This window comes from Pelobates fuscus, chromosome 3 (assembly GCF_036172605.1).
Source record: "Pelobates fuscus isolate aPelFus1 chromosome 3, aPelFus1.pri, whole genome shotgun sequence".
Lineage (NCBI taxonomy): Eukaryota > Metazoa > Chordata > Amphibia > Anura > Pelobatidae > Pelobates > Pelobates fuscus.
This window is the reverse complement of record NC_086319.1, coordinates 273,737,011-273,753,017: the sequence shown is the minus strand read 5'-3', so window position 1 is coordinate 273,753,017 and position 16,007 is coordinate 273,737,011. Positions and strand designations below refer to the sequence as shown.

At 39.1% G+C, this 16,007-nt stretch overlaps 1 protein-coding gene across 1 annotated transcript; it reads left to right on the top strand.

The window, feature by feature from the left end:
* Positions 1–76: 76 nt before the first annotated feature.
* On the top strand, positions 77–14,242 carry USP39 (ubiquitin specific peptidase 39). Its single transcript, XM_063448578.1, has 13 exons — positions 77–213; positions 3,041–3,110; positions 3,203–3,297; positions 3,590–3,726; positions 4,551–4,703; positions 4,884–5,109; positions 8,607–8,681; positions 8,851–8,918; positions 9,482–9,670; positions 10,016–10,158; positions 10,272–10,407; positions 13,453–13,539; positions 13,753–14,242. The coding sequence occupies exons 1-13, from the start codon at positions 153–155 to the stop codon at positions 13,798–13,800; spliced, it is 1,488 nt and encodes a 495-aa protein (XP_063304648.1). The 5' UTR covers positions 77–152; the 3' UTR covers positions 13,801–14,242.
* The last annotated feature ends 1,765 nt before the right edge of the window (positions 14,243–16,007 follow it).

The following is a 16,007-nucleotide window of genomic DNA, read 5'->3' as shown; positions in this document are numbered from 1 at the left end:
GATGCAGCCCAGCCAATCATAACGAGGGTTTTCCTGCGTGCCAAGCCTCGGTTTGGTTTTGAAGCCTCCACTCAGGTTGTTGTCTGAGAAAGGGGCGGAGTGTGCGGCTACAGCGAGGCTAGCCTGGGGAGCAGGTTCGGTTATCCGGGAGAATGAACCCTGAGAAACGGCTAAAACGGGAACCGGAGGAAGAGGAGGAGATAGAGGAGGAAGGTGAGTGATGGGAGCGGGATATCACTGCCGTTAGAGCAAATAATGTCTCATATCCACAGCAGCCTCACCATGGAACATTCCCAGCGCTACAGCAGCTATAGAAACCCATGGGATGTTCCTGGTGTTTGCTTCCCATTCAGGCCTTTCCAAGCATTGATCAGGGTTTATCCTGATACTTATGGCCTATGATCAGGTACTAGTGCAAGGGTGGGCAGCCTTCGGCAGTGCAGGTGTTGTTGACTACATCCCCCATAATGCTATTCCATCCACAATGCTGGTAAAGCATCATGGGAGGTGTAGTCCACAACATCTGGAGTGCCGAAGGTTGCCTATGATCAGGTACTAGTGCAAGGCTAGGCAACCTTCGGCAGTGCAGGTGTTGTGGACTACACCTCCTTAATGCTCCTACAGCCAGACCACTTCAGCTCATTGAAGTAGTCTGGGTGCAGTGTCCCAGCACCAGCAGCGCACATACCGCGGTCGCAGCTGCGACCGGGCCTGTCACTCCCGGGGGCCGCCCCCATGTGTTGCGGCCCCGGACACGCAGTATAATTGCCGGGGCCGCAGGTGAACGGGCCCATCGGGTGGCCCATGCTGTTAGGGCCACCCGAAGGAATTGAATATCATCATCGGAGTGGGCCCGGTAACAGCGCAACCGGGCCCCCTCTGATGATCTCAGATGCTGGGAGGCAGTGACTGCCGCGGTCACGCCTCCCAGCAACCACTGGAAGCCGTGCGAGAGGAACTAGAGGGAATCAAAATGGGAACTCTGACTCCCATCAATCTGAGTCACTGGATCCCAGGGAAGTCACCCCCCTGCACCTAAAAGGTAGGTAATAGGAGGGTGACTAAAATATTTTTTGTGTGTGTCTATGTATGTGTCTGTATGTCTGTCTGTCTGTGTGTCTGTATGGGGTGGCGTGGTATGGGGGGGATCAGTTTTACACCAGGGCACCATGGATTGTGTTTACGCCACTGCCCAGCACCCTTAACCCTGAGCAGGTAATTACCTGTATTGGAGTTTGTTAAGGTTAACTCCTTCTCTAGTGACCTCCAGACAGCAACTGGAGGGATTTCCGGGTGATTAGGTGACTTTTGGTCGTCTAAACGACGCTGGATGTCCTCACGCTATGCATGAGGACTTCCAGCGTCACCGGAATCCCCATAAGAAAGCATTAAATAATAAGTTCTTATGGGGAAATTCTAATATGAGAGCAGCCATTGCGGCGCATGCACATTGGGTCTACCCCCGAGCCAGCGCTGGACCCAAGTAAGTGGCCGGGGAGGGGGGGCTTTGACGGAGTGCCAGGAAAACGATTTACTGTAAGGGTTACAGTAATACTTTTAACAAAAGTGTTACTGTGATCCTTTTTAAAACCGAACTTCTTAAACTTAAAATGCCCTATTTAACAATACTTATTAGTTGTTTGTGTTTCCCTAAATTTTGCATTAAAACTTGCAAATCATATTTTACCTGGAACCTAGTGCCAGGGCAAAGCTCACACAGCTGACGTCCCTTCCAAGATCAACAAGGGCCTTGCGTGGTCCAGTCAAATGCATCCTTTGATTGAACCGTTTCTATGGCTAAGAGCGCATGCACATGCTCTGATTCTGAAAGGAAGTGAGTCGGGATAAATAATATATATAAGATTATTATTATTATTTTATACTACATCCGCTATAAAGGGTATATAAACTTGTGATGACAATTGTTATTTTTGCACAGAATTGTTAGGCAAAGTTACGTGTTGCAGTGATGCAACTGGTGGCCTGCACAAAAGTCATTATATCTCTATATGTGCAGCATTTCAAGCTGAAACAATGCGCACCCAGATTCCTACTGAATCACTGAAGTGGTCATGGTGGTTGGAGTAACCGTTCAATAAACTGTTAATATACTATGTGGCTGGTCTAAGAAATTCTACTGCTTTACTTAAGTCATGTAATGCAGATCGAAAATTAAAGGAACACTATAGTCACCTAAATTACTTTAGCCAAATAAAGCAGTTATCGTGTATAGATCATTTCCCTGCAATTTCACTGCTCAATTCACTGTCATTTAGGAGTTAATTACTTTGTTTCTGTTTATGCAGTCCTAGCCACACCTCCCCTGGCTGTGATTGACAGAGCCTGCATGAAAAAAAAACTGGTTTCACTTTCAAACAGATGTAATTTACCTTAAATAATTGTATCTCAGTCTCCAAATTGAACTTTAATCACATACAGGATGCTCTTGCAGGGTCTAGCAAGCTATTAACATATCAGGGGATAAGAAAATCTTAATTAAACAGAACTTGCAATAAAGAAAGCCTAAATAGGGCTCTTTTAAGGCTGTGCACGTCACATGCAGGGAGGTGTGACTAGGGTTCATAAACAAAGGGATTTAACTCCTAAATGGCAGAGGATTGAGCAGTGAGGCAGCAGGGGCATGTTCTTTACACCAAAACTGCTTCATTAAGCTAAAGTTGTTCAGGTGACTATAGTGTCCCTTTAACTCCCGAACACTCTGATTTACAATCAGTAGCTACAATAGTGTACATTAAAATCATGGCAGTTAGGACTTATCTGATTATCTGGACCTACTCATGGTACTTGGCATAATCTTTTAAACAGACACATTTAATACTAAAGTGCATTATTTTTAATAAAATAAATATAAGGAATGTATACATACATACATACATACATACATACATACATACATACATACATACATACATACATACATACATACATACATGTAGCAGAAAAGTTTTACATTTGGATGGCTAGTGTTTCCCAGTGCTATGTATTAATAAACAGTTTTTTTGTTTTCATTTTGTTGCAGTAAAACACGGCCGGCATGAGCCTGAGGATCGTCGTAGTAGGCATTGCCCATACCTGGACACAATCAATAGGTTATTATGGCTGTTAAACTGTAATGTCTATATTGGATTTTGTTGCTTTGATTGTTATCCTTAAACCTTATTTTTGTTTCCTATACTATAAGGAGCGTCTTGGATTTTGATTTCGAAAAGCTGTGTTCCATTTCTCTTTCTCACATCAATGTATATGCCTGCCTGGTGTGTGGAAAATACTTCCAGGGTGAGTAAGACAGGATCAGATATTTCCTATTTTCAAACATAGGGACACACTAAACAACATAACCAATAATGTTAACGTGTTCGCAGCAGTATTAGCCAATCAATGTTACTAAGGTTTTATGAAATTGAAACTGATAATGTGAAAATATTAATTCATGCACAGTGTTGTCATTATATTTTCTGTTTATTTTCTTGATTTCTGTCTTTGTGTTCCATTCTATTCTGCATCTTGTTTGCGCTTTTTTTGCTTTCTTAATCTTTTACAATTGTTTTTTTTACTTCCTCTTCTGCAGGTCGAGGGTTGAAATCTCATGCTTATATACATAGTGTTCAGTTCAGTCACCATGTTTTCCTCAACTTGCACACGCTGAGGTTTTACTGCCTTCCGGATAACTATAAGATCATAGATTCATCTCTGGAAGATATTACGGTACTTCATATAAAGTTGTTTCATATCTGCATTTTTTTTTTTAAACTTTAGACCTGTAGCTGCAAATCTTTTCTGTTACACCTGCTGGCTGCTTATAGTTTTTCAGGATCAGTAATGTGTAACTCTTGTGTAACATTGTCACACTGTGCAGTGTGTGATCCTGTAAGCTCACTCTGAAGACCTTTTATAATAATTCTGTGTATTATTTGACACAAAGATCACCCATCCCCATGAATTATAATAGGATATGCAAGGTCCACTAGCCAAGTCCTCCTCTCCCATGGGGTTTGCGGATCCATATTATTAGACATATGGACAAATCCTTACTCAACGTTGCATACAGCTGCACATATATGATATACCCACCCACGCCTGTAGCGTGGCAGAGCTCTTGCTTTAGGCTGTAATTGTGTGCTGTGTGCAGCAACCAGCCTCATAACTGAAGTTCCATATGTAGTAGTGAATAACGGACAAAGTACACCACACAGTCAAACACTGCTCCAAGCTAGCCTGACACTCAAAACATATTAACCAACGACTAGATTGCGGCCCTGTTGTGGACCTGCCTGCGATATTGAGAGGTGTATGCCAGGGATGGAGACATACTTCTCTATTCTGGGAATGTTGCGATCAAACTGGGTAGAATGGCCACATGAAAGTATTTATGGGGCAGAAATGGCCCTTGAGCTAGTGCTTTTAAAAACCTGCAATACAAAGTGCCTCTTCCATCTTGGCATGAGTAGTAGAGAAAGACTTCCAAATATTCCTATTTTGCTTCCTATGCGTGTTACATTTAATCACTGTCTGTTTACACTTTCTTGCAGTATGTGCTGAAACCAACGTTCACAAAAGCTCAAATCACTAACTTGGACAAACAGGCCAAGCTTTCCCGAGCATATGATGGCACCACTTACCTCCCAGGAATTGTGGGGCTGAATAACATCAAAGCTAACGACTATGCCAATTCTGTATTACAGGTAGGAATAAACATGTATGAATGAGTGCATGATTCCCTATATAGCAGGGCTCAAAATTTAAGGTTATGTTGTGTTTCTTAATATCTTGGGTAATTTACTGGACTTATTCCAGCCTGAATATAATACCAGAAGTAATGGAAATAGAAATGCACCTTCAATTGAATTCTCTCCGTGTTCCAGGCTCTCTCCAATGTTCCTCCTTTGAGAAATTATTTCCTTGAGGAGGAGAATTACCGTAATATCCAGCGTCCCCCTGGGGACATCATGTTCCTTTTGGTGCAGAGATTTGGGGAACTTATGCGCAAATTGTGGAACCCTAGGAATTTTAAAGCTCACGTATCCCCACATGAAATGTTACAGGCCGTAGTTCTTTGTAGCAAAAAGAATTTCCAGATCACAAAGCAAGGTAAGAACTCCACTCTCTGTGTAAATCATCTATCCTTCCATGTGTTTGTGTCTTTAAACCTCTCTTATAGAATTCTTAATTATGGCCTGTGATTCAATTCCTTTTCAGAGGTAAGGTGTGAGGCTGTTTAATCACTTGTCACTTTTTGCTGTGCTCTGCCATCATAAAGTTGTTCTAAGGACTCCAATAGTTTCTGGAACAATATTATCGCAAGATTTTTTAGCAACCGCCATTATAAAGTATAGTTCTTAGAAGCAAAGTTATTTTGTTAACGTTTTCAGCATTTATTCTTTCTAAGGTACCTTCCAGTCCACCCACAAGGTAATAAAATATATACTTTGTATATAGCATGAAAGTACATTTTTACCTGTACATAACCTTAGATGAGCTTGATTATGACTTCTCTGTTGAATATTCTCTCCGTTTACTGGTTCTCTAGTCCGTTAAAGTAATTTTGATATAAGAGACATTCCAGGTCTGAAATAAAGGAACACTATAATTCAAAATTGACCTCTGTTATTAATGCATTATGGATAAAATGCAGAAGAAACATGAAAAGGACATTGTGGGGTATTTTGAGCACACAACTTGATCTAAAAAATAAATCAAAACTGACTAAGAAACTCAATTTCTATAGGTAGGCACTCATGTTTTTTCACCTTGCTCACCAGGGCAAGGTGAGGCGGCTTAGGCAGAGGATGGCTCTGCTCTTACAGGGTAGGACTTTAGGTGGGCCTGTTTCTTCCCTTTTCTCTTCTTAGGTGTTGGAATGTATGGCGGTTGCCTTTTTAAGTCCTGTTTACGTCCATGCGGAGTGCCAGAAATTATGATCATCGCAGACACATATGCTGGGAATCTCTGATGATTGAAAACACGCATAGGTTCTTATGCGCTCCACTTGGAGTTTGTGGCACTATGTACTAAGCGATCTCTGATTTTAGGCACAAAATTCAATTTTTCTAGGCTCTGGGGGCTGTTTATTCCAGCTTGCAACTGCCTGTTTGCCAGGTGCTCTCAGTTCTTTTGCAGTGAGCTTTCACCAGCACATCCAGAGGCCATTTGAGTTTAGACACTTGGCTTTTTTTCCTTTATGGTCATTTGCCTTTTATTCCCTTGGTTTTCAAAAAAAATTTAGTACAAGTCTCCAAATAAGGGTAATGTATGTCAACATATGTTCTTCCTGCTACCAGCCTGTACCAGACCGATACAAAAGAAAATTGTGGTGTCTGTTGCAGAGAAGCATCTGTGGAAGTATCTTTATTTTTATGCAGATGCCTCATGTTTTGGTTGGGGAGCTCATCATGGGTGATACCAGGGTTTTAATTTCCTATGTTCAGGAAATATCTTGTCCAAATTCGATCAGCAACACAACCACAGTCGCATATTTATCCAGGCAAAGAGCAACTCATTCTCCCTCTGGCAAGGGTGTATTCCAGTGTGAAGATTTTTTCAGAAGTCTTCTATCTGAATCTAAGGAGAAACCACTATGTTGGCAGATGCTCTGAGCAGGACTCATTTGAAGCATGGAGATTGGTTTTGTTCCCATCAAACTTTTCAATCAATAGTGTTGAGATTGGGAACTCCAGAAATCAACCTGATGACTTTAAGAATATACACACAAATCAGAATATATTTCTCTATCATCCAATTAGAAAATCTTGACCTTGTGGTTGTCCTAGCAACTACCTGATATTCTCATTTGGCCTACTTTTTCCCTCCAGTTGTTTTTATTCCAAGGATTTTGTAGAAAATTATTCAGAGGGAAAACAAGCAAAAATCATTGTTATTCTTCCCTTCTATCTTGGAGCAGCTAATTCTGAATTTTCTTTGAACCTCTAAAATGAAACGTTTTGCATTTTCCACTTTCAGTAAACATTTTGGAACACAATCTGGTTCCTCTGCTAATCAGTCTCAGAGTGATATTTGAACGGTAGATTCTTGGTTCCAAAGAGTTGTGTCCAGATGTTATTGATATTCTTATTGCCTTCAAGAAAGAATCCACAAGTAGAGTTTATTCAGGATCTGGAGGACATTCAATTCCCGGTACCTGGGAATTCATAAAAATGAAAAATCAACTTCTGTTTCGAATACCAAGATTTCTACATTTGACTTTTGCAAAGGGTCTAGATTCACATCTTTGCTAGTCCAAATTTCTGCAATTAGTTTACACACAATCAGAGACTTGGCTTGAGAACATCTGATCTTAAGGTTTTGGAGATCTGTCTTTAATCTCTTCCGAACTATCAGAGAAATGGTTGCTACGTGGGAACTTTAGTCCTTTCAGCATTTTGTGACTCCCCTTTTCAACTGTTCGATGAATGCCATCTCATAATCCTTACCTGGGACAACTGTCTGGTAGCCATTATGTCAGCAAAGAGGTTTGAAAAAAAATGAAGGCTTTAAAGCGCATCTTCCCTATCTATTATTCATAATGATAAAGTCACGTTTGGTGGACAATATTAATCAGGAAATTGTACTTCCAACATTCTGTTGGAATCTTTGTAACAGAAAGTAAAGTATTTGTCATTGCCTTGATGTTAAACAAACTTCAGTGCTATTTGGAATAACCAAGACCATGCCGTCCTTCTAACAGGCTGTTTGATTTCTGTCAGAAGAGGATCTCTTGGCATCCGACTCATTAGCGAAATGGATTAAAGATGCTATCATGCTTTCCTGCAAGTCCTCCAAGTTACTCCCCCACTTTATTTTAAAGGCTCATTCCATATGGGCAAGTGCTGCACCCCGGGCATCTAAGGAATTCGCAACTCTTCAGTTTGCTAGCCGTCTGCTTGGTGCCCGTTCACACTTTCTCAGATACTCAAAATACTAAGTAAGACATACAGGCCTCTGAGGATTCTGTTTTTTGAGTGCAAGGTGCTTCAAGCTATGGTAAAATAATGTCTACCCACTCATTTGGGTCTGCTTGTTTATCCCAGTCAATGTGCACAGTCTCTAATCTGGAGGGAAAAAAATAATTTACTTACTGTAAGTTTCTTTTTCTTTAGGATTAGAGACAGTGCACTGATTTTCCTCCCTATTTAATAAATATTCTAGGTCTTCTTCCCTTTAAGAGCAGAGTTCTTCTCTGCCTTAGCCGCCTAACCTCCCCCCTGGTGAGCAATGTCTAAAACATGAATGCCTACCTATCTTTCAGAAGGCAGGCATAGAACTGGTGTTTCTGAGTTTGTTTAGGGGTGGAGGGGGAAGTCTTAGAAGGCGCTTAACTTTTACATTTGTAGTGTGATGCCTACCTTTTCCTGTCCTGATATGGTGGATATCCCTGTTGTTCTGCACTACCTCTAATCCTAAGGAAAAATACATTTACGGTAATATATTTATTGCATACTATATAAGTGCTTTTTTATCAGAAAAGGTTTGATTTCTGATTTTTCTTTTTTCATTTAATTTTGATTTCATTTCTCTATTGGAATGTGTGTGTGTGCTGACAGTATCCCCTTTTTAGTGTTTGTCTAAGCAATCTTTCTTAATGTGTATAGGGGACGGAGTGGATTTTTTGTCCTGGTTCCTAAATGCTCTAAACTCTGCTCTTGGGGGCAACAAGAAAAAGAAAAGTGAGTATCTGGATTACATACATATTTCAGTTCAGCAATGATCATTTGCAAGCGATTATTCCAGACTTGTCTCTTGAATTCATGCTTTGCATATTTTCTGCATGGTATTTGTATGCTTTCAAGGATGTGACTTTTTGGACTGATGTCTGTATCCATTGTTTTCTTCCAGCTATTGTAACCGATGTCTTCCAAGGATCCATGAGGATATTCACCAAAAAGCTCCCACACCCAGATTTGGTGAGTTGTACAAACATGCTCATTTTGACAAATGTTTACCGCTTGTCTCGGTAACTTATTTCACAATTGCTTGGAAACCTGAACATGTGTTCTTTCAAAAATGTATGTAAAGGCGTTGGTGCGCCTCATTGGTCAGTTAAGAGAGTGATAATTGCAAGACTAATGTACAGAAAGCTTTTTCAGTTGACCAATAAAGGTACCCCCTTTACATAACTTTGTTTTTCTTTTTTTTCCTCAAAAAACGTCATCACGGTGTATAGATAGAATTTTAATTGTGTGAGGTTGGATAATAAATACATCATTAACTTCACTATGATTAATTGACTGACTGACTGCAGACATCAACTGCACACATATTGATACATTAAGACGCTGCTTTCAATCACTATTGAGTGTATGGGATCATCCTTGGCAAATTTGCCAGGGCTGACTTTCCACTCACCGATGACTAGGCATCAACTGGAAATTTTAAGCCCTGAAATAAATATGTAGAGCTGGGCAGTGATTAGACCTTCTCTCCTGTTATGTAATTGTGTTTTGTTAATGGTTCCATGTGTTCTTAGCCAGCAGAAGAGAAGGAACAGCTGCAGAACAACGAGGAATATCAGGAAACTAAGCTGGAGTCTCCCTTCATGTACTTGACTTTGGACCTTCCTACTGCCCCCCTCTACAAGGATGAGAAAGAACAGCTCATTATTCCACAGGTTCCTCTCTTCAGCATCCTGGCCAAGTTCAACGGCATAACTGAGAAGGTACTGGGACACATGGAATGAAGAAATAGACATGTAATGGCAATGCTGTTAATGACTGAGCTTAAAGTACTGGAAACCTGAGATATAAAGGGAAGAATTTTTATAAAACACGGGTTGTGTAAAGATGGTTGCAGAATGCTACAATAGCAAAGCTATTAAGATTTTAACATGCAAAACATATTACTGGTGATAAATGCTATCAAACTTAATAAACCTGTAATGGGGACCAGAGTAGCCAAAACTCTCGGTTTTGAAAAGCAAAAGAAGTATGTCTTAGGTGATTGGAGCAATGGCATTTATATGTGGACATAATTGAGTGAGACAGTGTTTTTTTTTTCTTTGCAGGAATACAAGACCTATAAAGAAAATTTCCTCAAGCGTTTCCAGCTAACCAAGCTGCCTCCATATCTGATCTTTTGCATCAAGCGTTTTACGAAGAATAACTTTTTTGTGGAGAAGAATCCCACCATTGTGAACTTTCCCATCACGTGAGTTGACTTGCTGTTAAATTGGACTTTAGCGCATTAGAGATACATTCCATGTTTCGAGAGTTTTGTGGGTCCTATAAGTCCAGTATGTGTTTGCTCTTTCTGTTATTTAGGAATGTGGATCTTCGAGAATACCTGGCAGAGGAATTTCAATCTGTGCACAAGAACACAACTTATGACCTTATTGCAAACGTAGTGCATGATGGGAAACCCAATGAGGGATCTTACCGTATCCACGTATTACACCACGTAAGTTCCACAGACTGGTCTTAATAACACTTTATAGTAACATACAAATAAGCAGGAATTCTAATCTAAAGGAGTGACACCTCCCAAGTGAAAAACAATTAAAAGGTAATACAACCTCAAAATGAGAACAATATATGATAATATATAATAATAAAAAAAAGACTGGATGTGGTATAATAAAGTAAAACAAAAATTGACACTCCAAATAAACAGGAGAACTCACAAGAACACAAAGTTTGTCAGACTTATCATCCATCTGGAAATGTTCTTAAACATGGTGTACAGGTGGTCCTCACTTTGCGACCTACCTGTTTTGTGACAGCTCGCACTTACGACCAGCTCTCTAGCATGGAAATTCAAGGGGTTCCCCACGTTAGAGAGCTGGTCTATGTTCACAGAATTTTTCCCAAGCATAGCTTAGAGGGATTCCCTGCTCTGGTGAGTATGTCTATGTTCGGGGAAAGTTTACCGAACATAAACATACGCACCAGAGCAGGCAATCACTCTAATATATGTTTGGGGAAAATTCCCTGAATATAGACCTGTGCTGGTGCGCATGCGCCTCACTTACCGACCAATTGGTTTTACGACCGGGTCGTAAGAACGGAACCCGAGTGGTAAGTGAGGAGCATCTGTAAATCTTCCTGAACTTTAAAAGAAGCTGATAAAAAAAAATAGTGCAGATTGCAAAGATATTTAAATATTTATTAAAATTACACTCACAAGAGAAACCATGAAATGGGCATATATCCACTCCCAGGGAATGTGGATACTGATGAAACTTGTACAGAGATGAATTTCCAAGATCGAGGGGAGTGTCCCAAACAATATAAATATAATAAAAACCAAAACAAGAAATCTAAAAAACAAAAGTCCCAAAATAGTAATATCCAACGCATTTCGTATTATGGACTTCTTCAGAGATATCTGCCTCATCTTACTTGTCCTTCATTTAAATAAGAATTGTTAATGATCTAATGCCATCCACCTGCAGTTTGTAAAATGCTTTGCTGTTTCAGGCTCTTGTGACATCACATCCTGTTCCTGGATCCTTCTCTAACGAGAATCGTATCTAAGGATATGTCTAAGAATGTCCTGGAGTTTTGGGGACGGAAATACTCATGTAAACTTATAAAACCTATGAGGGGGCAGGCAACGCACAACAATAATAATACAAAAATGTATAATGACCCGGAAATATGACCTATATAAACAAATATGTGATATAAATAAATAAAAAATCCAGCATGATCCTACTTCTATATATTTAGAGAAAAAGTATAAAAATAAATAAGCTCTAGAAAAAATTTAAATGAATGAAATACAAAAAGAGCATGAACAAAACAAAAAAGGAAACATTAAGAAAATTCCAAGTCATGATAATGTTCTCTGTACAATTCCCATAACAATAAAATATCATCAAATATGGAATACACCACCAACTCAATAAAATCTGAATAAATCCAACACGAACTAGAATGTGAGAGATTAAATAAACAATCTATTAACCCCTTAAGGACACATGACGTGTGTGTGACACGTCATGATTCCCTTTTATTCCAGAAGTTTGGTCCTTAAGGGGTTAAAGGACCACTATGGTGCCAGGAAAACAAACTTGTTTTCCTGGAACTATAGGGTCTTTAGGTCCCCGCCACTCTCGCCGGGCTGAAGGGGTTAAACTCTTACCTTTCTCTGAAACTGCTATGTTTTCAGCTGAAGGATTAAAACTAGAAGGACCTGGCAATCCAGACCACTTCATTGAGCTGAAGTGGTCTAGATGCCTATAGTGGTCCTTTAAACAATATAGTGAGGAAAGAAAGAATCAACCCTGCAACGGCCTGACCAATCAAATAAGTCCTTCAAGGTCAATGTCTTGATTAAGTTTATGATTAAGTGCTTTTAGATAGTAAATCCATTCGGCTTCTTTTTTTATTCAGCTACAAGGCAGGTTCTCCTTACAGTCCACTTCTTCTGTGATGCTACTCAACCTCCTTGCATGTAGAGTGATATCATTGAGGGAGGGCTTAGGGTGTCTGCGTGCTGATGATGGAAGTTTATTTTTTATTTAATATTTTTTTTATGTAGAGATTTAACATTAGCCAGCTTAGAACTCCTCCAGCAGCAACACGAACTATCTTTGTATGTTATGTGCAGTATATCATATTAAAACACCTGCACATGTGGGCTTCTTACACCATGGTTATCTGCTACCCATAAGGTGGGAGCAACTATTTCAATGCTACACGTGTGTGTGTGTGTGTGTGTGTGTGTGTGTGTGTGTGTGTGTATTATGAAACCTGTATGCAGTTAGTGTTAACATCTCATTACCCAATATTTTATTAACCCCTTAAGGACCAAACTACTGGAATAAAAGGGAATCATGACATGTCACACATGTCATGTGTCCTTAAGGGGTTAAACTTGTTTTTTATTGAAGTGTTCACATGTTATTAAGCGTTTCCTTGGCGTCATTTTATTACACAATATGTAAAATGGTGTAATACAATAAAGTGACTCCACTGTCACTCACTGCTGGCTAAGGGAAATCATGCAGTGCTTAGGGCAGCATGGAGGGGGATGTCCATTGCCAGAAGGCTGATGGCAGATATGTTTTACGCACAGATTTAACATTAACCAACCTGGCACTGCTTCAGCAGCTAAACAAACAATCTTTGTATGTGACATCATTTCACATTGAAACACTGTGCATACAGGCTTCTTGCACCATGACCACTTCAAATCACTCATGTTGCTAGGGGTAACCATTCAAGGGAAGTAAAAAACAAATATATGGCTTTGAGAAACATTCAACTAACTAATCCTGTGTCTTGTTATTTGGGCTTGTGGGTTTTGTGATTTCCCTTTTTTTTTTTTTTTTTTTTTTTTAACTGACATTTTCCAAAGCAGGAGGGGTTCATGTTTTCGTTATTAACTTATCCTCTTCCACTTTGTTCCAGATCAATACGATCAATGATTTGTATGTACTTGTAGTAAATATTCCAGGACTGTCTAACATAAAATCCTAATATGCGATTCTTGTTATAGGGCACCGGGAAGTGGTATGAGCTGCAGGATTTGCAAGTGACTGACATATTGCCACAGATGATCACTTTATCAGAGGCCTACATACAGGTAGGGAACGATAAGACCTCTGTTGTTGTAATTAACATCACAGTATCTGAGTGATGCTTAGACAAACTTTATATAGGGAATCTATACAATCACATCTCTGTCCTCAACCTGGACAAATAAGAGGTTTAGAAGATCAAAGCACATGTAGTATATCCACCATTATTAATGTGTTTGTCTGGACCAGTCTCACAGCACTTCCTCTTTTGCTTGCAGATCTGGAAGAGAAGGGAAGATGGAGAGAAGAACCAGCAGGGGGCGTGATCATAAACCGTTTTCATAACATGATTGAAGTCCATGTAGTAAAGAGAAAATCGTTTTGAAGAACATGAAGAGAAATTGCTACGTGTGAAATGTCTTTATTAATAAAGAGGCCACCTCTAGTCTCTAGAGGGTTATTCTTTAATTCATTCGAAGGGTCTGTCAAAGTGGGTTATGGCAGATTATCATTTTATAGACTTTCTATCTGGGACTGTTTACTATACACAGTGTCTTACGATTTATTGGTCCTTGTCATCCTTATGCGTGTCATAGAATCTGCTACCTATAAGGTAGGACAAACATTTCACTGCTACAACACTCTGCCAGACATTGCTGTTTAGTACAAGTGTATATATTCTGAAACCTCTGTGAAGTTTGTGTTAAAAGCCACAGGTCTTTGACTTTAACAGATTATATTTTATTAAACTTGTTTTGTCACAAGTTATTATTGTTTGTATTGTTAATATATTCAACTTATCATTTTATTATATTGTAATCTATGAATTCAAGGTTTTGAACAAAAATGACATGTTACACTCAGACACAGCCTGGTGAATTGTTCATTACTGGAGTATTCCAAACAGAAACAATTCTTGTTTAGCCGACTGAATTTTTATTTTTCTACCATAACTAACTGTAATTTTGTTTTGTTTTGTTTGTTTGTGTGTGTCTTATACCAAGGACTATGAAATAATAGCCTGCTATAATAGTTAATAGACATGTGATGAGTATACATTTAGTTTTTTTTTCTACTGACCAATGGCTGTCATAGTGATTCTTTTTGTTTTTGTTGTTGTTGCGTCATAGTGCAATTTCATTATGGAAGAGAGCTTTAGGCATCATGCAGTACTGTAGAACTTTTGCCAACAAGAATCCCATGGGCCCCATATTGTGATAATTCTACAGGTATAAGCAAAAATGTCTCTTGACATATTCTCCTAGCTGAACTGTGTGGCTACTAATTGCATTGTCATCATGCTGGAAATTCTTTTCTGTGTCCAGTATTTTGCAACTAGGAAAATAATAGTGGTTAGGATGTGAAATAACATCATTTTCTCTCAAAAGACATTATCTGGGTTTAGATTTAGAAGTAATGTTTGAGAGCTACAAGGTATGAAGGCTATCCAGTGGGTCGGATCAAGGACCCTGTCCACCTGATGTGGTGATATTATTCCCTGCACCTCCTTCGTGAGGATCGAAGGTATATGAGAGCCAATGGGGAGTTAAATGCTAGCTAAAGACTATTTAGGTATGGATTTCCCAAAGATTTGTGCAGTGTGTGTGGTTTTGATTGTTTTTATACAGGGCATGTCCACATGAGAGAGCTACCCCTTTGATGGGACAATACTATATATCTGTAATGTCCCTAAGAAATAGAACCACCCCTACAACAGATAAAGCACATTGCAGAACTTCTAAATCAGAAGAATTATGCTTCAATGTTTTGTAATGAGATCCTTCTCTCCATAGCTGTTACACTGTTTTAAGCATAGGGTAAAATATAAAGGACACACATACTTTTTGAAATACTTGACTTTTTATACTATGTCTTAAACGAGGTGACCAAGATTTGGGTTCCAGTCAATGGATGCCAGCCGGTGGTGAATAACAATCTTTGTAAAAACAGCTTGTATCTATCAACATGGCAGCATTTATTTTATTTTATTTTAAAAAGACTTTACTTCTCTTAATGAAACAAAACTTGAAATAAAACTTTTACATACAGTACCTTTTTAAATTCACCTTCAACTGACCAGGACTGTGGCAGAGAATTCAGACTTAGATCTATCATCAGCTTTATTATTATCATAACTTTCCGCATATCTCAATGTTGTTGTTAAAACCTTTATTTTATTTAATTGAATTCTTTATTTGGTCCACACTGGACATACAGTATACAATACATGTCAATATGAAAACGTCATCACAGTAATATGCCTCTTAGGGTAGCATAGTATCAGACAGTAAGAAACATGCAGTGTGACTTTTTATATTTAAAGGAAAATTATATTCCAGCGTTCTAGTTAGTGATCTCATTGTTGTTAATGTTTAGCGCTATAGTATGTATTTTAAAACCTATTTCAATAGATCTATACTGTGAATCTAACAAGTTTAATGCAGTCATAACAAGTGCCAGGTTTCCAATTAGGCCGAGTAGGCACCTATCCTATAGGGGTGTAGGTGGAACAGAAATGAGTGATGTATAACAG